At 36.5% G+C, this 23317-nt stretch overlaps 1 protein-coding gene across 1 annotated transcript in view; it reads right to left on the minus strand.

The window, feature by feature from the left end:
- Positions 1-23317, minus strand: part of TRDN (triadin) — a 232904-nt gene that overhangs the window by 192162 nt on the left and 17425 nt on the right. Inside the window, exons 2-3 of the mRNA XM_075087552.1 lie at positions 10324-10533; positions 3106-3147 (exon numbers count right to left, since the gene is read on the minus strand). Of these exons, the coding sequence (XP_074943653.1) occupies positions 3106-3147; positions 10324-10533 (252 nt within the window). The remainder of the gene's footprint in view (positions 1-3105; positions 3148-10323; positions 10534-23317) is intronic.

A 23317-nucleotide genomic window follows, 5' to 3' on the forward strand; every position in this document is an offset into this window, starting at 1 on the left:
AGGAGGAAGGAGAAAAGAGGGAAAGGAAGAGAATGGTTACTCAGCAGGTTAAGCTCAGGGATGAAACATGCAATTAATATCGAAGACTTTTTGTTGACAGTATATCATTTCATTTAATCACAACTTAAATTCAGATTATCCTAGCCAAATATACCTGAAAGCCAGGTGTTGAATCCCTGGTGGTTTCTAGACTCCCTCAAAAGCCAATGCAGAAAGACATATTGTGACCTTCAGAAGGCAAGTCTCTTACCTTCCTCTGACACCTTTTTTAGGGCCTATATGAATTAAGTTCCAAAGATGCCCATCCCTTTTCTTTCACCAGGATGGAAAGGAAGCCTGAAAAATTAGCATGGACATGACACCTTATTTTCATATAACTGAGGTATGTGACATGGATCCTATTAGTAGTGCTGTTTCTTATTTAAATCCATCTTGTCATTGTACACTTTGGCTAAGCACTTAGATTTGTAACTTTACATTCATAATTAATTCCAGGTCAACGTGACCATTCACCTCGATAAATTACTTACATTTCAAAACAGCACTGATACTGCCAACAATGCTTTACTATAACATTTTATTTTGTCATGGCCTTTTGTTACTTGCTACGGCATAAGAGATGTTTTTCGGTTCAGTAAAAGTTCAGCTCTACTTGGGCTGGCACTTTCACTGCTAAGATGGCACTTTCACTGCTAAGAGAATGATTAACTGTTTTGGATTTTTTTTTTTTTTTTTTAGTGGGTACTTCAGAATTTTCATTCCAGAACTTTCTGGCAACTGCTGAAATTTGGAAGAGTTAAAGCTGACAGAGAAAAAATCCCAGACAAACTGAAGGACTTTGTATACTACCTTTCAACAAAACTTTATTGTAGGAAGTATCAACTGAATTTGGTTGGAGAATATTCCTTAGCTGTTGTAGATATCTGCAAGAAAATTTGGAAGCTTGTTTGGATTTTCTTTACTAAACATATGCAGATTTGGTTAAAATAATTGTTTAAGGAATACTTTCAGATGTGTTGTATTTTGAAACTGGCTTTCATGTCACTGCATCAAAATTAAAGTGCTATATTTCTTTGTAGCTCTCCAATGTCGTTGGTACAGAAACAGTAATTTGATTCAAAATATGAGAACAAGAATTCTGACCAATAATTTCTTCAGCTTTGAACTATCCTTGGCTCACAAGTTTAACTCTAATTGATTTGAAAACAGAGTTTGTATCTTTAGTGACAACTAATAACTCACACTTAACAGAACTTTTTAAAATCAGCCAATAACAGACTTCCAAAGTTACCTGCAATCAGCATTAGGTATGTTCTTGGAACAGAAGATAATTTTCATAAAGAGACAAAGTCACTTCAACTTCAGTAAAATTGTAGTACTTTGTGAACAGAAGAAACCTGTTTTTCATCATGACTGATAATGGATCCTTTAACAGTGGCTTTTGAAAATAGGAATTAATTAATCACATGGTATGATTTGTTGTAGTACCTCGAGCAAATTTGGTTATGTTTCATGATCTGTGTCATTTATTCCTGTGAAGTGCACAACAAAAAGTGACTAATTGATTTATCTGTGCAAATCACTTCAGTCGTTATTCCAGTCTTAATAACTCTGCCAGGAATGTAGTCTCCTATCAATCTTTTTTGCTTGTCAAATAGTTAAAAATATATTCAGAGTTCAACCTATTTTAAAGGGATTTTTAATGAATTGCAGTGAATTACTTAATAATTGTCGGATTTTCATCAGTTATGTATTTTGACTCCAGTGAATTGAATGCAATTAAATTACAAATGATGGTAATTATCTGGTGTAAAGATTGATCTATGAGATATAATCTAATTCATTGATACTGACAAGGTACAGCTGATGAAGACAGAAAATTTCTGTCATGTTTGATAAAATACAAAAGCCTAACACTAGCTTGTGATAAAAAAACATATCCTAGTTTAGTAAAATATTCTCTTATAAATATAGAGACACCTATATTTTAGTTTGAAAGTTTATATATTTTTAAGGTTTGTTATTATTATTTCTACTCTGTGGTCTTCTGAAGAGTAGTATCTAACATATAGAACTCAATACACACATAAAGTCTTCCACTGTTAATATTCCAGTTTATCAGCATAGGTATCCTTTGGTCTTATCTCCCTAGTTCATAGACTAACATTTTTGCCACACTTACAGCACTAAGCTTCAGGACAAACTCTGCTGGGTATCATTGAATTAGAAGTGTAAAAATAATAACTTCATTTTGAATTACAAGTATAAAAACAATGCCAAAGAAAAGTCAGACTCAATGTTGTCCAGTAATTTGTATTTTATAGGTACTTAAATTGTAAATATGAAGACTACAGTCTGTAGCATAAATCTTCCCTGGCTCTTCCTAATATCAGCCTTAGATAATTATATTGAGGTCAAGTCCATAGAGAAAACCTCAGCTGAAAGTGGACAAAGGCATTTTTCCCAAAATTAGAACGAAGTAGTTATAACTAGAATCTACTTGCCAAAATTTAAAAAGAAATTCACAAAGTGTCACAAAGTATTAAGCAGTTTCAGGTACTTTTGACATAACCATACACATGGACAGGAATGGAGGTTTAGGATGGGCTTTACATGTAATTTATATGACCTGATTTTATGTCAGCTGAAAGGCTTCTGATTTGATGGATCAGACCCTAATTAGGTGGTGTTTTCTGAAAACTACCTAAAATAATTTGAAGTTTATTTTTCTTATTGTTCAATTTTCTAAGAACATTGATCTTAACTTCAGATTAAAAAGGCAATGCTGTTAAATAATTGTACAACAGTATTTTTAAAGGGCATTTATGAGGGTAAAATGAATATGTCTCAGCTTGCCACGATTTCCTGTGAATCTCCTGACTGAGGGCATCTCTTAGCTGACAGATCTATTTCAAGCATGATGTGAAAATCAAGAGGAGGCTATTGCGATCAACTTTGAGCCCCAGCCAGCCAGATTTGGGGGTTAGCGGAGAAGCAGTGCTGCCACATCCTGGCACTCTGCTCGTGCCCATGCTTTGTTACTGCCGGCCAGCAGACCGCACGCACACACGCGTACTCAGAACACTGCAGGCAGAACATCTTTACCAGGTGGTAAACAGGGATCATCGCAATGTTGTGAATAGGTGGCTATAGCGGATGGCAACAGGATGAACCCCAGAAAGGCCAATAAAAAAAAAGGAAGAAACACCGTTAGCAATAACGAACATCCTCAGCTGTCGCTTGACTAAAGGAAGCAGTTACAGAGTGAAGTGAGGAGTTATTTCATCTCTGTGGGGCTGCTGTTATGAAGCAGAAATTGGAGTTCATTAAAAAGAAAAACAATACGCTCTAGGTGTGAGATAGGACAGTACAAATCAGAGCAATGTAAAAACATGGTTAAACAAGGCACAGGTATTTTCACAAGTTACAAACATATTCTATTGCTGGAAAGAATATATTACATATAGTTGATTCTAGTTGAATTATTTTGATTTCTTCAACAGCAAATAACCAAAGAATTATATTACTGCAATTGTTACTGAAATGAATTACTGGGTTTGTTCGTTTGCTTAAAATTAGAAATTTCACAGATACCATTATGGGCCGGAAATTTGGTTTGTGTTTTGTATCCTATGCAGCTCATTTAAGCATACAAGACTTATCTCTCGCCTTAGATCCTTCCCTATTCATTGAGTCAGTTTCTGAAATCTCATATTTTTGACTTCATCACTTCATGAAGTTTGATCTATCACAAATTGTCTTCTTGTATATGCTAGACCATTTGGGATGATCGTAGTACTTGCAGCACTGCAGTATTTCACAGACTGTCATTCTTTCCAGTATAAACTCATTTTCTAGGGGTTTATAACTCAGCTGTAAGATTTGCTGCAGGGTGAAACATGAGAAAAAAAAGATGTCATCTGGGAAGCCCTTCTTTAAACTGGAATTGGGTTTAAATCCCTTTAATTGTTTTTATCATTATGGAAGACAGTGAAAAAATTATTTTGTGGGTTTTGGGTACATTAGTGGCAGTCCCATATAATTCAATTAAGAATTTCAATTAAGAACTTTGAAATATATAAGCTCTTTACTCATGTGCTGGACTGACGCTTGTAAATACAAGAAAAATTGTATTTCAAAAGACTATAGCACTATTTTGATAAGTTCCAAGGTGAGCACAGAAAGGGCCAACCCCTTTTTTTTACATCCTACTCCTTAGCTCTGTGGGAGACTTGTCTAGGGTTTCTGTATGCATGGAAAAGCTTTTACCAATTATTTCAATTTGGTGAGACTATGAAACACCTCTTATACCAAGAGACAAAATTATTTGTTCCGTTAAGTTTGCTGGTGCTTTAAATTAAGCCAGAAGTTAATTCTTTTTCCTGAATAAGTGCAAAGTTATTATCAATTTTAATATTGGTGAATATACTGTCATAAAATACAGGATTAAATGTAAGTCCAGTCGTCTTCTGCAGTTCTTAACATTTCCAGTTAACATGAGCCCAACAGAATGACTACAGGAATAATGTTCACAGAGAAAAATGACAGTATGTGTTCCTGATAATGATTTTTTTCACAAAAAAAAAAAGAAAGAAAGAAAGACAAGAAACCCAGTAGAATAGCCATATTTTGCTGACTTCCACCTCTCTTAACAATGAAACAATCACTCTGTACCTAACAGGTTTTGCACCTTACAGTTTTATCATGCAGGAGACCAGGAAAGCAAATGTCTATATGTCAATTCTACCGTAGAAAGTATTTGGAGTCCTGTTCTTTACCTTCCTGTGCCTTTTTTCTCCAAAATACAGATGTTCATGTGAATATACAATTTCCAATTTTTTGTTTCTTTGTTTTCCTCTACTGGAAATATTAATAAGTATATCATCCTGACTACTCAGGGCCAGAAAAAAGGCGTACAATTTGGCCAGACATTTTGCCATTAACTTAAAAAGGAAAAAAAAAAAACCAACAGAAAAAAAGAAAAGGCATTAAAGAGAACATCTCACTGGAATCCCTGCTGCTTCTTGTGGAGCTGGGAACTCCATGCCTCCATGCCCTCCTTGCTCCCCATTCCTGTCATTGAGAGGCATTACCTCTGCAGAGATCTGCCTTTGTTGTAGGTCTCTAAAAAGTCTCTTTATGGTTGAGCAAAATGAATTATCCACAACAAAGAGTCTGCTATTTTTAATTTTATGAAAGCAGTCATGATAAAATGGCAAGCTCACCACACTGTGTGTGTGCTCTATATTTTCAATTAGATTATTTTGTGGATAGTTTTGGTTTTCATAGATTTGGTGAGATTTCATTAGGTTTGATTTAGTCTGGCCTTTAGGTGACTGGCTAAATCACTATCAATTTACTCTGAATATTGAACACTCTGGAGCTGAAATTAGGGTGGTGTTAATTAGCTGTAATTGGTCACAGAGATGGCAGAGAATTCTGAACACTTTATTAGCCCATTAGCAAATGTGGATTCCTGCGCAATCAATCTTTAGGACTAAAATAATCTTAAATTATTTAGTTACCTTTACCAATTAAAATATATAATCCAGTTATGTGTATGAGAAATGCATGAAATACATTCATGAATTATGAAGCCAATTAACAAGGTGTATTTTCTAACACAAAAGCTGGTAGTGATAACAAACTGTTACAGAGCACACATCAAACCAAAATGAATGGTTTTTTCTGCATTTCTGAAAAATCTGAGAATATATAAGAGATCTTCCAAAGCGGTATGTTACTTATTGCATATTTATACACATTACATACCGCATGAGATTCGTATTTTCTTATCTCAGGCTTTTGTAAGGTATGTCTCCTTCATACCACGCTAGAAATATTTCAGTCATGCTTATAGTTGTACAATACAACATGATAGGAATGCAACCTTTCATTTCTTCCTCAAAGGAATGAACATAACGCACTGAAGTGAAATACAGCAAAATTTAATTCCCTTCTTCTGGGTAGATAGAACAGGGGCAAATATTTCAGCACTGATCTAATTCTTGGCTCATGCTTTCCTCAAATTCCACTGCCAAAGCTGACTTGCAAATCCCATCTCTGTTCTAAACTCTGAACAAACGGGCACATAACCACCAAGGAGGCACAGCTTTACACATGCACCCCATCATACAAGGTCCTCCTGCAATACTTTATATCATAACCAGCACCTCCTGAATACTACACAGTACTATAGAATTTACAGTAATCATGTTCTGCATGTGTAGAATTAAAAAAATATATCTTAAATCTTTCTGAGTGGAGCTAGAATACATGTAATCTAACTTCAGCTACCTAAAGCCTACATGTTATCCTCCCTCAGCCTCTCTCAGTTCTAAAGGCTCCTTTTCAAATAGGAGGGTGCCTGAATAGAGAGGGTGCCCCAGATAGTAATTTACCACATCTGTTTCAGGATGAAACCAAATACCTCATTTCCATACAGTTACTTCTGGGACAAACTTAAATCTTTTACAAATTGTCAAGATTTCCAAACTTGATAGTTTACTTTTAAAAGAACATGAAACCATAGTAATCAAGAAGCAAAACCTATGGATTGGCACTCTGTAATCGTAAAGGCAACGTGAAGTTTATACTAGTATAAGAATATGTAAGAGCTAAAACACATATATTAATACTTTAAGTCTTTTTGTAACTCTTTGCCTTTAAGATAATGAGAGCAAAATTGTTAATTGTTGAAATAAGAAAACAATCCTTGACTTCAGGTCTAAAATACTTCCTACTCTGCTGATGTGTTTTGTTTCTACTGAGCTCTACAAATCTCTGTGTAATCTAGGTAAACTCATAGCATTACATTTCCTTTATTGGCCAGAGGCTAGCAGCACTGTGGTGTAATCAGAAGGAGCAAATCTGTGTGTATTCCTCAGCCACACAGTTCCCAGCCTGGTTTACGATGTCAACCCACTCCTGCTTTCTGCTACAGTCAGTCCTCTGCAGTACAGTCACTGCTAGCAGCTCTCCTATGGAGATGATAATTTCTGGCACAAAAACATAGTGGAAGTCTCTGGTGGGAGCCCATAGGTTAGAGCCAGCCCCAGTGTGGAGGTGTGTGGCACATTTTCACTCAGTGCTCCTCCAGATCAGGTCCTTGCTTCCTGCAAATCTGGCAAAGTATCCTAGTATGCATAGTATGCTTTTAAGTCATCCCACTATAGAAACAGTGTGAAACACCTGCATGAAAATCAACAGGATTAACTGTACGAATGAGTGAGTGAAATCCTGACTACAAAGGTCCATGAATCCACTCCTTGTATGTGAGGATGAGAGTATCTCTCCCTTAATTATCTTTGTGTCTCCACTGAGATCTCTGGCTAGATGCTTTCTAAATACCTCGTGTGATTCTAACAGATGTTTTAATGAAATCTTGCAATCACATAGATCTTGATCAGAAGGTATCTCTAGAATTCATCTAGTCCAATCCTTCTCAGTGAGGAACTGTTGCCAACAAAGGATCTGGCCAGCCATGCCCCTCTGGTGAAATCTTGAACACCACCAAGAATGTAGAATCCACAGTCCCTCTCAGCAATCTGTTTCAGTGCTGCACTGCCCTCCTGGTAAAGACTTTTTCCCCCGCAGTGTTCAACATGAACCTCTCAGGCAGCAGTTTCTGGCTATATCCCCCTTGTTATATCACTTGATACAAGAAGAACATCATCTTGGTAACTGTCATCTGTCATCTTTGTATCCGCCCTTCAAAAAGCTGCAGGCTGCTCTTAGGTCGCCCCTCAGTTTCCTCTTCTCTAGACTAACCCAGTTCAGCTCTCTCAGCTTGTCTCATTCATATGCTATGCCTACTTTCTAAACTTGAACTTCATGGATCTTCAGGTAAAGAAATGGGAAAGAAGCTGAACACACTGACTTATGAAAGGCAAACTGGTATTTAAGGAAAAAATACACTGAATATTCTGTGTTTTATAGACTAAAAAATATACAGTTGAACATAATTTCTTTGGCATCTTTCATTTACATTTAAAAACTAGGATAATAATTTCAATCATGCTTGCAAAACTAAACATACAGTTCTGAAAATAGCTATTCACTTTTTTTTATGCAGTACTGGTTATTCAAAGAGCGGTGTCAAACCCAAGAGAAAAATAACACTGGGTTTTAGTAAGGAGTTACATAAAAGTATGCTCCAAATTCTACTTTCTGTATGAAAAGACAGCATTACATCCACTGGAGGAAAAGGGCCAAACTGTTAAAAGGTGAAAATCATTCTAGTATCAATAGCTCCAGTCAGGTGGTCCTATGTGAAATCTTCAGCTATTTCCATGGAATTTTTATAAATCTGTGAGTTTCGCCTGGAAAAATCAGACTGAGTAGGAACTCAGGAGTTGAAATGCAGGGGTCATGGTAAGAGCTATGTAGCCATTATTATATTTATATAAATATAGAAAATATTCTAATAAATCCTGGTCTGAAGGAGCACAGCAGCTCCTTCTCTTAACATTTCACCGTTGAGACCTGATTTAAATGCTGGCTTAATTAATCACGTATGAACAGAAATATCTTTGGGAAGGAAAAGAAACAAACTCATGAACTCAAAATACTAAAGTATCATCTGTCAGAGATCTCCACAAAAAATGAACTTATCTTGCAGATTAAATTTTACATTCTTTTATTTCTACAGCCTGGTCTGAAAATGTTAGTTTCCATGATCGCCTTTGGGATTTAAACTCATTTAACCAATATAACATGAACATCAGATTTCTATCTGCTTAGAAAGTTTCCTTCGGTCCCCAGTATGAATACAGATTCTCATTGTTCAACATTACCCTGACTAGTATATTGAGCACGTACGAGCTGACAGCCAGTCTAGGAATCACTTAGTTTAGGAGTTTTGCCTGAGTTATGCCCTGGTTCCTGACTGCTTATTGAAAACATATTAAGAACTTGATTGACTGACTGATAGTTAATATGGAAAATTAAAAGCAGAATATGGCAGTTTCTCTCTCTTGGTTTACAACTATATTGTAACATTAAATGCGTTATGTCCAAATTAAAATCTGATGTCTGCTTTGGGAAGATCACTCAAAAGGAACTTTATGTTTTGCTGTGAGTCAAGAGAAATCCTTCTGAAAACAAGGGCAAAAAATTTAACAGAGGTTTGTGATATGTTTTCTTCACATTTCACGCTTCTATGTCATCCATTGATCCAGGATCAAGCGGTTTCTTTCAAGCTCTATGTCTCAAAATATTTTTAAGCAAATCTTGAGGTCAATATTGATATATAGCAGGACAAAAATCTATGGATTTATCAGTAAACTAATAAAGTCCAGGAAATTAACTTTGAAACATCCACTCAATTTGTTTTGAATTAAAAGGCTCAAGTCTGAATTTCAATTCCTAGTTAATTATTGTGACAGATGTGATAGTTTTAGAGCTGGAGTTCTTATTTAAGAAAGAAAAGGACCCTCATAATTTGTTTTCTGTTTCATTTAACGGGTTTCCCTGTCATTACAGCCTGTTTACCCCACAAAAGTTTTGCTGCCAAAATGGCTTGCTGAACACTTTTCCCTTTACAAACATAGGTAATTAGTTTATTTTATTTCCCTATATATCATTGCTGGATACAAGACACAAAAATCAAGTAGCAATGAGGTAATTTCTATTCCCCATCCTTTTCTTCCCATTCCTCAACCACAGTCGCAGTCCTTGTACCACATAGACACACCTTCATTTTAATCTTTGCCCTCAATAACCAATATGTACCCCAAAATCTGATCTTGTTCAGCCAGTTTGTCCTGTTTTAAACTGGGCTAGAATTATTACCTTATTGAAGGTTGAAGACTTAGCCAATGTTAAGAATCTGGTCCTCTGTGTTTATGGTTTTTGAAGATGAATTTAGAGTTAAAGTTTATAAATGATCTTTTGCATATTTCTTGTTATTGAACTGTGTAAGCAGATGCCACAATACTCAAGACAACTATGAAAGATTTTAAAATATATTTCAGAAAATGTGAATTAATAATTAATTTTATTTTTTAAAATAATTTTATATAGAAATTGCAAAACAGAAGCCTGACCACACATGCTCATATACATATTATATTGCTATCAATGTCCACATTTTCCAGGATGAGGATGGGCTGAAAAGTGAAGAGATTTAAATTATAAAGACGTATGAAGTGTAAACTAATATGTTCTGACATTTCTCACAATATCTCCTCTCTTGTTAAACTCAGCAGAGACAGTGTGCTCGCTCTGAGAAAGTGAGAGATGCATATTTACATAATACATATTCCTTAATAAATTTTTAAATTTTAATATACAAGATGTCAAACAGAATATGCTGAATTTTACCTGCAAAGGCTTTGTAATCCACCAAGTCAAACATTACAATAGCTACTGCTGACCAGGTAACAATCAGAGCAACAACAAGAAGCCATGCTGCTGGTGAGCTGAACGTTGTCACGAGGTCTTCTTTAACTGATTTCTTGCCCGCTTTCATGGATGATGAGGGAACTGATCCGTTCTTACCATCTATTATTGTCGTGGTTGTAGACGTATGTCCTAGACAAATAGTCAAAGCAGAGGAAATAGAATGTAACACTTGGAGCCTAAAAATTGAGAATATGAGGGTTGTTTTGAAATTGCCGTGTAATCAGAATACTTAAAATAAATGTAAATATTGCACTGTTAAAGACAGATTCTTTTGCTTTCTGGAAGGAGTTTTTCCTGAACTGGGGCCACTTTTCGTAAAGTTAATTTGGGAGGAAACATGATGTGGCTATTTAGCCACAACCGGCCTTTTTGATTATAGTATGACATTTTTTAATCTGCCACGAATAGCTACAGACCTAGGAGAGTGATTGATAAAAGAATAAAATATTATTACCCTCCAAAGGACTGTCTTGTTAGGGGCTGTATGCCAGATTCTCAGGTGATGTGATTAAGTGTACCCCCATTGACAGTAATGGAGTGAATGTGTCTACACTACTCAAGGTTTGGCTGGAATTCTGCTGTCAAGGACACGTATCGATGATAATATAAATGTATATACTCCATTTCATCTAACAGAAACACAAATAATTTACATCTCCGCTATCTTTACAAGTTGTAAAGAGGCTTGTAGCTGATTTTCAAATGCCCTTGTTTGTAGCTTTTTTTCCACTTAATGAAATACTCTCCTAAGAAACAAGAGTTACAGTGCCAAAGCAGACCTAATTCCAGAAAGCATGGGCTTGGTACTATAAGGGTGGTAGGAAGGTGAGTACGTATGCTAGCTAAGTCAACAGTTGACACACATTAGCTGTTTAATGGACAGTTAACAGTAGTGACTTAACCTGCTTTTTCCTGGGGTATTAAGAAATGTTAATTCTGCACACAAACCAAAATTACGGTAACTGAAACCTGACCACATTTGAAAATTCTCAAATAACTCTTCTTCACAAAAGAAAGCAATAACCTAAACAATCTTGGCTGGCATTTGTTTTCCAGTATATACAATAACAATAGTACAAATATTCATAACTCCACAGTCAAAACCAGTAGAAGAACACAGTATCTCTAGTCAGCTTAGCTTACAATATCTGCTTGTAAACTACTGTTAAAACATTCAAAGATATGTTACATATGTTCCTGGTCTGGTTGATGGTACCGACTCTCCTAAATTAATGTCAGTGATTTCAGGGACCCTTGCCCACATAGAGGTCTGAAATTTCAAGGAATCAGGTGATGCCTGGTTTGCTCATACTTTTGCTCCTCACCCTGAGATCACCTATCTTCTGTCACAGCTCATACAACCCATAAAGCTGATAATTTTCTAGGATTACAGAGGTAAGGAAAGCAACAGAGCTGCTCTATAGAAAGCTAAAAAGATCTAGTTTCTCTTTTCACATGGAAAACGCCACATATGCATTTGGAAACTATCATTAGAGCTAAGGTACAAGGCTGTTGAAGACTTTCAGATATTTGCCATCACAACATGTATGTAGCCTCTGTTTGAGAATCACTATATTGATATTCTTAAAGAAATAAATGAAGAAAAGATTAGATCCTTGATCTTATCCATAGGTACATATATTTGTCCCCCCCCAAAAAAAGGCAAACAAGTCTTCCAGTCGTTATGCTAATGAATATTGGTTTTGTTCCTTTTTCTGTAGAAAGTGAAAACAATACTCTAAAGTGATACTGAAATGACCTTTATGTTTCTCACATGTATCTGGAGAACTGGGAAGGGCAATTTTGGTATCAGAAGTTCCCTAACTCTTAATCTGTCTTATCTGTAGAGTGTTAAAATTCATACCCAGAACTATTCTACATTTCTTTTATTTATTATGTAGTGCATTGAATATGTGTGTGCTTACCTTAGCTCTACCTTTTAAACTTGCCTTTGCACAAGCATCCTGACACTGATCAGTGCCTTGCTTCAAGACCTGGAAAGCTGCTCTGCTACAGAGCAGTGTTGTATAAGCAGAACAAGACTGGCATATTGCACGTTTTTTGTTACTTATTTGAAATTTAGTTTTACTTACAGAATGTTTATTCTGCTTATGAATAATGTCTATCTACCAGGATAGAATTTATACGCGTTTTAAAAAAATATTATAAAACCATCACTGCTGTCATTTCTCCAAACAAATTTTAGATCAAACATTTCACAGCAGGAGAAAAAATCTGCCAAGTGACAACTAGCAATAAAAATCAGTTTCCTAAAGTCAAATTCAAAATCAATAGCATTTTGTTATCCTACTGCATACAAAATGCAAGTAAGTTGTGCATCCAACAGGTCATAAATGACACATTATGCAATTTTTTTCCCTTGGGGATTTCAGTCAGAGTTTATGATGTGTAAGAGAGAATAGAAATATCCTGTCTTATCTTGACAAATCTGATTAGTACCACATCATATCTCCAAGGACATACTAATGACAGATATTTGCACAGTTACAATACAAGCAATTAAAACTTTACGTTTGTATACAGATACAGACTTATACATATAATTACCATTCTAAGGATCATTCCTCCAGGTCTCTTGCTAGGTAAAAATAGTTCCTTCCTATTTGGTATGCCTAACACTTAAAATTCAGACTGCTATGTTCATGTTCCTTCTTTGGTGAAGAAAATAGTTTCCCATAATATATCGGTCTGAGTAACACTGCAGAGACAAAGTGCAAGTAGGCTAGAAGGTTACCTACTGCATGATTTTGGCTGTCGATGTAACCAAGTCATATTTGCCCTTAAAAATTCCGGATGTTATACAACAAAATCACCACCATTACATTCATTGAGGTGGGAGTGAAAAGCTATTGATGCAAATTTGACTGGAAGTCAAGCTAAGAAAAATACTGTTGTATTCTAGAGGTTCCCAGTGCAGGTGCTTGCAGTATGATTCAGGTGCCTAAGAAAGGTCTCCAGTGTTGTTATAGATGCTTTATGATATCAGAGACATCCTCACAGGACTGGCAGGCAGCATCTACAGGACAGTAACTTCTGAACTGCCTGAAAGGACCCAGGTAGGATGCCCTAAACCACTGAAAAGAGAAATTAGATTTTTATGTCCCTAGCTACTAATATAAACAAAATTGGCTGGAGGAGTTTATCTGACGACTCCTGAGGAATACATTGTTTGCTACTACATAGTCACATGTAAGGTGGATGGAATATTGATACCATTGTAATTTCATTACTCCAGAAAGAAGAGGGGATAACACCAAGATGACTGCCCTCTCCACTCTGTTATTGCAATATCCATGGTGCTATCCTGATGCTTTTCTCTGCCTGTTCCTTGCTTTGTAGTGCCCAGGTGTTTTGCACATTTTTGTCCATCTCCCACCAGTGCTAAGCTCTTCCCCAAACCTGCAGTGATGCTATTTACACAGCTAGACCAGTAGAGAAAGAGGGGACCTACATATGGATAATGCTTCCAATAATTCAGCCCGCACCAATTCTCCTTGTTCTCAGAAAAGTGCCAAAGTTAAGCAGAGCTACTGCCCAAGAGGTCAGTGGAGCTTCAGGTGCCCGGTGGGGGAATGAGAAAGACAGACATTTTTGTGGATTTGAAATCACCTGATGGAGCCTGTTTTCACTTTTACAATTGACAGGGTTAATTCAGCAACAGGTTAAAATCAGATTCCTGAACTTCTCCAGACATCCTTGCCACCCACATAATACACATTTTCTCTCCCAAGAAAAATTCATGGACTGTATTACAGCCAACCAGAATCCAGGTCAGTTTACTTTAGATGAACGCTGCCATGGATCAGGAGATTCATGAGCAGATCTGTTGTCCCTGCTTTGGGGGACGCAACATCTGTCACAGGAGCAGAGGGTGCATCTGAAAGCTGCTACAGTTTCAGTCATCCAATTTTAATCCACCACCACATGTCTGCTAGAGCCTCCTGGCACTTTGGGTTGTGATTGCTATTGATTTTCAATGAGGATGGGAAATTTAAAAAGTTGTATATACATTTCTATAAAAAGATTACTCCAGGGATATATACCTCTGACTCCACATCACAATTTCTCATGCACACAGAACTACCCTATCAGGTCACAGATATCACCTTTACATCAACAAATTGATTTGCTAAATTCCAAACAGCTCAAACTCTGAGATATTTACTATTCCTCTGGTTTCAGCGTTGTCACTTAGGATACAATATGAAGACCCATAAGGTCTTGTGAGTATAAACAAACCTTGACAATTGGTGACAACTTTGAGAACACCGTGTGACTTTCAGAGTCCAGAGTGAGCTTGCAGTCCTGGCAGCTTAGATAAAATACCCTTTGTATTTGTGAGCTGAGCTCTCCTTAAGGCATAATAAGCATAGGAGTCCATGGTTAAGATGGGCACTTGATTTTACAGTTCAACAATTATACCTTCCACTACCCCAGAAGAAAAACAAAACAAAACAGAAATTCTAAACAAAACAAAAAAGTACCCTTACTCCGTTCAGACTCATTCAAATGTAAAACAGTAATTTTCTGTATTTATGTTTTTTCAGAGTTATTTTATGTATTACAGTCCCTATTCTGTCAACAACACCACACATGCACGCAAAAAAAATCAAGTAAAATATTTAATGTAAAATGCCTTTTTAAGGCTGTGCATAGTAAATGCAGAGAGCTAGTCATGCTGGTAAAAGAAAGAGGTAGTTCCCTTTCAAATAATAATATTGTTGCTAGGGCAAATCAGCTGGGATGTGAGAAGCCTCAGTGTAGTATGCTGTAAATGAGAGAGCTGGTAGATTTTGACTTGTCTGTTCCTCTCCCCAGATGAACGCTCCAATAAATAGGCTATAGAGTATTCTGGATTCAGGTCATTAATGGCTCCTGTTCGACCTGTTCCACTTCACTTGGAATATTTAAATACTAATTAAGGGAGCAGAATAGAGAAAGAGTGATTGTATAAATTGACACTGTACGTTAAAAACCGGCTCGAGCCTTGGGCTTTAACCTGGTGACCTTATCAATTCACCACTGTTGCGATGAGGCAGGCAGAGTCTCAGGCTATGGTAAGGAGGGTACCGCAGGGAGAAGAGGACAAGGGATTTGAACCCTTCAGTGAAGGACTAGGCAATGGATATGCAATAATCTGCTGCAATTTTCAGGCCCAGCACATCACCCTTAGTGACTTTACAGACATCTGCAGCTCTCACAATAATCACTCTTTCCCATGCGGGGAAAATGCTTTCTACCACAAGAAAAGACTATACCTATGCCTGTTGATCAGGTGATACTTATGCCTGACTGTGGCATCCTCCTCTTTTCACCTCTCTGCTGTGGTTTTTGCACCCTTGGCTTATACAAATGGAAAAGAAAAGACAAAATTTCTGCTGTGGTTAATAGTTGGTAGCTTACTATAAAATATCAGTAACAATATTCTTTCCTGAAGTGGTCTAATGACTTTGTCTGGAAAGCTTTTACATCATCATAAGCATGTAGCCAACTTCCCAGCACTTCCATAGGCACAGGGAGTTGAAAAGTCTTCACTGGACTCATGCTTTTTGCCTTCTTTCTACCTTTATGTATAACAAAATGCAGAGCAGAGAGAAGAGAGGCCCTCAGAACCCACTGTACGATCCTGAACAGAGAGCCTCCACCATCTTATCCAGCCAACTGCAGAGGCCAAGAGATGCAGGTAGTAGACCATGAGTTACAGAGCACAGAAGAGCCCAGAGGAAGAGCAAGAGGTGTCCAACTGCCAGAACCTTTTGCTCTCCCCCAAATGCTGTTAAATCATGTGATTACAGTGGATTTAAAACCACTTACTATGGAGGATCTGTAGTCCTGGTAACCTTCAGTAGGTTAGGAACCTAGTTAGATTCACTACTGTGCCACATGCTTTCTATTGGACATTCATGGTTATATAAAGGCAAGACTCTTCCTAACAGTGAGAGGAAGGCAGATAGAAACAGGGAAAGACAACTTAAATAGGCAAGTTCAGCTTGTCTTTGAAAGCTCCTCTCTCTCACCATTATCTGCAACAGGCTCTGTGAGCAGGGCAGTGATTTACAGTTCAGCCCAGAAATGGGTGGCAGGCACCTAGTGTAGGTCTTCTGAGTATGAAGGATCTTCTGCAAGCTGTTGAGCAGAAATGTGAACATTTAAAAAAAAGCTAATTTATTTAGAGCTGCAGCATAAACCTTCTCTTGAGATGGCTGACATTCAGCTATTTCTTTTCTTTTGTATCATACTACATCCCCGTACATATGAATGAATGAAAGAATGAATGAATGTAACTGGAATAACTGAAAGGGAATAATATATAAAAGGAGTTTCACAACTGATACCAGAATTTAGAGACTTCTAAATTTATCACACAGAGAACTGAAGTGTTGCTCTACAGTTTATATAATTAAAGTGCAAAAAGAAAAACCTCTCAACACATACCATGTACATATTGGCAAACTTCTCAAAATTAAAGGGTAGTCTTTCTGTAGGCTAAAGATTTAGAATGCTGGGACTGGGACTGCCTATGAGGGAACATTTGCAGATTTATTGGTGACTGATAGTTATAAAAATGTAATATTCTTTATGAAATGTGGAAAATAGGGTTGGAGATTATGCAGCAACCAATTCTACACAACAAAAGAAATAGAATAGAGATTATGGAATATGGAAAGGACAGTGCATGAAAATTAACTGAACAACTGAATTCATAAAAGACACTTATAATTACATATGGTGTTGTGTACTTTTTTAATTTCCTTTTCTATTATTATATCTGTATTGGTTTTATTTTTGATCAATAGAGAGCATCTGACAATTTAAAGAAGTAAATTTTATTAATCTTTTCCATTCATCCTCTGAGAAATTATGTACACCAATCTTTTGATCTCATCGATTTCAATAAGAAGTTGGTAGGATAAAAGATACATCCTATCAAGACATTTCATTATCTAGTTCAAAGAAAACATGTATTTCATACAGTATTAGTAAATAATACTCATAGTAGTACTACTACTAATAAATAGTATGAGGTGAAAACTAGATGTTATTAATGCTGTCTTCTAAGGTGTGATATATATTTTGGGATTGTAATAATGACTCTTTCTTAGAATACAGTACACTACCATGTGCTGTGTGCAAAAAACCCAAAGTATAGAATCTCTGAAGAAAATAGTTTAACTATTACTAGTTAGAAAACCTCCATAACTCTATGAACAGAAAATTACTTTCCAACGATGTTCGTCCAAATTATGATAGGGTCTGGGCAACTACATGAAAGGAAAAAGGACTTTTGAACACAAAGACATAATCTCCATCTCAGGAATTTCTTTTATTTCATATCCCTACATGCCAAGCAAGTATTCTGGCAGGGCAGGGGTCAAGTGTTTAATGTCTGAACTTATATTTTTTCCTCAGCCAGTGGCTGCTGCTGAACACAAGATAATGCACCAGCTGGACCAATCCTCTGACATGCTGGCTGTTCTTGTGTTATTGCTGACCTTATTTTCATCAAATAATACAAAATAAATATCAAAGTCAAAGAAAAATCCATCTTAAGAGTGTGTTATTTCTGTTATTGCTTCTCCATTGATCTTTATTTGCAAAGTTACTTGTATGGACACAGGATCTTTCCACTTTAAGAACCTGCTGTTTCTACCCTACTTGCAGTCATAATTGTTCCATTGTGATATTGCAACCGTTTCCTGTCAATCTATTGTGAGTATTGCGATGATTCTAAATGGGAGGGAGCAGCAAGCAAAAATGAACTTTTAAGAAACAAATCTGTTACTTTTATGCAAATGTCCTTTATAGTAAAAAGGAGTAATATAAAATGTATGGGAGGATTTTTTTTCCACAAGGCACAATATTTCAAAACCTGCTGTGAAGTGCTAGTGACTCTAACGAAAAGAAATATGGAAAACTCAGAAATGAAGCTCCAATGTTTTTAAATAGGTTTCTTACTAGTTTTTGCTTTTCTTATATTATGCATCATTTACCTGGTATAAATCACTTTTTGAAATAATTAATCAGCTTAAGCACAGCAGCTGTTCATCATACTCCAAGAATACCAAACCAAATCCTTCCAAACTGCACATTTTCCACCTAGCTACAATTATTTGAATACTTATTTCTCATTTTGTTTTTTTCTGAGGACAGCTACAGTGATTACTTTAAAGATACTTTTGTATATATAAAGGAATGGTTGTATCTCATGTAACAAGTCGGCAAGCACGGTTAACTCCTTGCCATGCAGATTCAAGTGATGGATTTGGACCATTGCTGTACGCAACGAGTCAGAATCCCCTGAGGGCAAGCTGGTCTTCACCCCCATGGGAGCGCTTCTGATCAAGGAGAGAAATCCAAGTATAGCAATAAAGGATGGTTTGTCTGGAAAAGCTCAGAGTGTAGAATGGGATAGTACAGAGGGAAGTCTTCTACAGCTGGGAAATTCAATTTGCGGTAGCAACATGTAACTGAGAACACTTCCCCCCCTCCACTGGCCACCCCCAAAAAAACCCAACCCACCACCTTCATGCTTGTGAACCTAATAGGCAACATCTGCATTTTGGGGAATGCACCATTGGATCCTCTTGAAGAAATACTAATACTAGCTATTACTTGTTCTGGAATAGGCCAAGGTATGAACTGTAGTATTAGATAAATTACATACGAGGAAGAGGAATTCTATCTATTTGTACAGATGTCTTGAAGCAATCTGAGAAGTTCAAGGAGGGGAAGTGGAAACCATTTTCAGTCATTACACTGTGTTTTAAAATATGATTAGCAGTAAAATAATTTAACTCCCTCTCAGATGATGTACTTCTAATCTTTGACTTCAGAGAGCCCAGTTAGATCAGGAGATGTCTGCAGGATTTAGAAGCCCACATTTCATTGAAAATTCAGACAAGATGAGTCCAAAATCACTGGAGAAGTTGAACTTCAGTAACTTGGAGCCAAATTTCCATCTTTCTTTATATGTTTGAATTTCATAGGAAAATTTGTCTCATATACCTTTGTGAGGAAGTGTAACAAATGCCTTCACCTCATTCCAGAATTGCTTATAAAGAGCATTATGCCAATAAGACCTTTAACCTTCTGTTTCTGTGTGGTTGTTTCTTGTGTGTGTATGTGTTTTAAAGAGCTTCTACATTATTCTAATTATTCAAGTACAACAGACACAGAAGGGATTACCGGTTAGTTAGCAGTCTGTGTTGTTGAGACTGCTGAAATAGTCTTATATGACTGATTGTATTGCAAGCCTCTCTGCAATAATTCATACCTGAAATTACTTTAGAAAGAAAAGTAAGGGAAGCCCTAAGGACCAGGTTTAAAACATAGCAGATTTTATTGGGAAATTTTATAGATCATTTTACTTACAGCTATATCACTTTGTGTAGTAATTTCTTGAGAACTTAGCAGACCACAGGGGTTAACAATAATCAACACAGGAGAAATTACTTCTATAAAATCAAGACTGCAGGAAGTACAGTTGATAAGAACAAGAAAAGTGCCTATTAATGCACTTTATACCAGCAACCAAGCATGGCAAAGGGACATTGAGATGATCCCTTTCCAAAAGGCAGTAGACTTCGCCTTTTCATAAGCTGGAAGTTGGACATTTAAATTTTTCTCTTTGAAATAACTCCTCAGTTTGATATGTGTTTTACATTTTCTTTTAAAAATGCTAAGATTTGTTTAAAAATCAAATGCTTCATTTCCAGCTTCTCAGTATGCAGATAAGAGTGTAACTGAAGTCTAAACACACTACCCTAAACTAACAGCACCCTGAAAAATCAATAATTTGTTTGGCTCCACACCTGATTTTTGTTATTGATCCGTAGTAATACTTTCCCTTATTTGGAAACAGGTTGGTGCTATAAAACAGTAAAAAGAAGTTTTACCTTCCTGCTCATCTTAGAAACCTGACATTTCAGAAAGAGATGCCAAAGGGATATTTAGATATACTTGTGAGTTGATATAAGCTGAGAGGTACATCTTATATTTTAAAATGTCAAAATGAAGGTTGGAGGAAAACGGTTGCCATTTATCTTTAAATAACATGAAACCTTCTGCAGCAAGAGCACTGTATGCATTCCCTTTGTTATTTGTTTTTGGAAACTCAGCTCTACACATCCCCCAAACCTTCAGAGGGGATTAGAGAAAAACAACGACTATTTTTTTTGTTATGGAAAAAAAACAAAGAAAAAAAATCTGTTCCCATCTGTAAAATAATGATAGTCATAATAAATATTAAAAGTTACTAAGATAAGGAATAGGTTACAAATACCTCTGTTGTTGCTTGGACAAGTGTACCAGTCTAAAGAAACTCTGTAAAGAAGATTCCAGACCTGTTCTTCCTCTGGCAGAACTACTGTTACCTCTCAAATAAGTGCATCTCTGAATGATTAATAAGATGACTTGTTTGATTTCTTCTATTCCAAGCTAACCTGACACTGGAGGTGGAGGTAAGACCAACTTTGTGCGTCTTAACAAGCTAATATCTACAGCCTTTGAAAATGAAAGCAGTTCTAGAAATAATTCAATATACACTCCACAATTTATAGTGTTAAGAGTATCTCACATCACAAGTTTGCCAAGTCTTCCATATGGAGCTATCCAGTCATTACAGCATGCAGATATGGAGATCACCACATGGATACAGTTTGAATATATATATGGATAAGTCATATCAAAGAGACCTGGTCCCAACTGTCTCACCAGAGACAGAAGAAAAAGGCATTTTTAGCCAACAAGAATACAGAAATTTCTATACAAGAATTATGCAGTAAAAAAAAAAAAACTATTGAAAAAACCTTGCTAAAAAGCAGAGGGACAGAATTCCTCCTTTAACAAAAGCAGAAAACAAAAATAAGTGCTTGTGGCAAGTCAGTCATCTATGTCACTGATACATCTCATCTGTAAATGAAAATTTACTATGAATCTGTATTATAAGTTGTGATGTCTGGGAGAGAGAAAACTGAAAGAGGTCTACTGAAGAAAACTGTTACATGGCTTGCAAAAGAGTATAGCAATTTCAGGAGAGGCAATAGTTAGCTGTAGTCCATAGCAAACAGGAACAGATGAACCAAGGACCACCTTCTCTCAAGGAGTTACTTTCTAATAAATAGAAGACTACTCTATCTGTGTACTTACAGAATAGCTAATGGAAATTCCACTACGTAGGTACCTAAAATACTAGGAAACTAGCTTTTCTAAAGCTTGCTTTAAAACTTACGTGGCTATCAAAATATACCCCCAAAATCCGTTCTGATATACTATTTGTATTCAGTGTGTGTTCCCACGAGAAAGGATTCTAGGAAGCAGTGGCCGCCATGATAGAAATGGCTCCTCTGAAGGTTTTGTTTCATTTTTTTCTTTTCTTCTTTTTTGGTCTGAAACAATGCTTTGGAAAATATCCCTTCAGTTTAGGTCATGAAATGGGTCTTGAACTGACACTGAGGAACAGAATTCAGTGTTTAGGTAAAAGTTAATGGTGTGTTTTATAATTTTCTTTTTGTAATACTGATTCCAAAAAATGGTAATCTGAAGTTGAAGTTTAACACTGATAGACTACATTAATATTATCGTTCATCTCTGATCCTTATTTGGAAATAGGTGTGATGTCAATGGGCAGCTGAGACACATTGAAATCACTGTCACAGTGAGGACAGTTGGCATTTTTTGAGGGTACATACTCAAAATACTTCTGTCATCTAAAGTGTGTTCTGAGATTCTCAAGAGCTGGGGAATATTTGCACTGTCTTACAAAGGTTTCTTTAATAGCAGCTAATGCCAGATACTCACATCTTAGAATAAAACTTTGTTTTGAAGGAGTAGGAACCAATCTGGAGAAAATGGGTTGGTTTTGAGACTATTGAGACCCATTCTAAGTAGCAAAACCTTTGACCAAGTAGGAAAATGTCACTGTGCCCTCCCTTACTCACAGCCATTCCTGAACCAACTACCATGAATTAGCCATGTTTTAATCCATTTTATTCAGGATGATACTCTGGAATGTGTGAAAAACTTAGCAATTTGAGTTTGATAAAAAAAGATCACTACACAGTATTCAAGTAAAGGTACAGAGTCTTAGATATCTTTTTTCTCCCTGTGCAGATATTTTTATGGCACCTCATCCACACACTGAAAAGAAGGAAACCCAAGAAGATTTAGGATTCCTGGAAGTTTACCTGAGGAAAAAACGAAATCACTTTACCAATCGCATCCATTCTCTGCATCCTTCCTCCTACCAGCCCAAATCAATCAACACCTGTCAGCAGAACAAGGTTGTGACCAGATTTTAGAAATTGTTAGCAATACCTGACTTTTACCCACAAGTAAATTAACAACAAATGAGACTATTAGTGAGTCTGTCTTGTTCTCATACCTAAGCCTGGAGGACTTCTAATACTCCTAATTTTCACACTACCACATTCTGAACAAACGAACACAGAAGAGTTGCTCAAGAGCACAATGAATAGCCTACAGGTTGGTTTAGGGACTCTTATTTCTGTGAGCTGGAAATCAGGCTTACAAACTGGTGTAATCTAATTTTATCTATTATAAGTGACCGGAGATTGACCTGTAATTTAAATCTTCCTATCACACCTCTTCAGATCTCTGCAGAGTAAATAAGATAAAATAACAAAGACCTCAACCGACCGAATAGATCAGAGATTCACGATGGTCTCTAATTTACCCCAGTGACAAATGCCAAGAAGTGGTTACCTGGCTGCATTATTTAGCTCCAGAAATGGAGCCATCCTCTATAATAATTCCTAGAACTGTCCCTCACTAGGCAGTGAGATAACCATGTGGCATATAAAATGAAACCTGGTATCACAGGCAAGTCTGGATTACAATGTATGCACAAGTAAGTACTGTTCCATACCTCTCC

This window comes from Phalacrocorax aristotelis, chromosome 3 (assembly GCF_949628215.1).
Source record: "Phalacrocorax aristotelis chromosome 3, bGulAri2.1, whole genome shotgun sequence".
NCBI classification, from domain to species: Eukaryota; Metazoa; Chordata; class Aves; order Suliformes; family Phalacrocoracidae; genus Phalacrocorax; species Phalacrocorax aristotelis.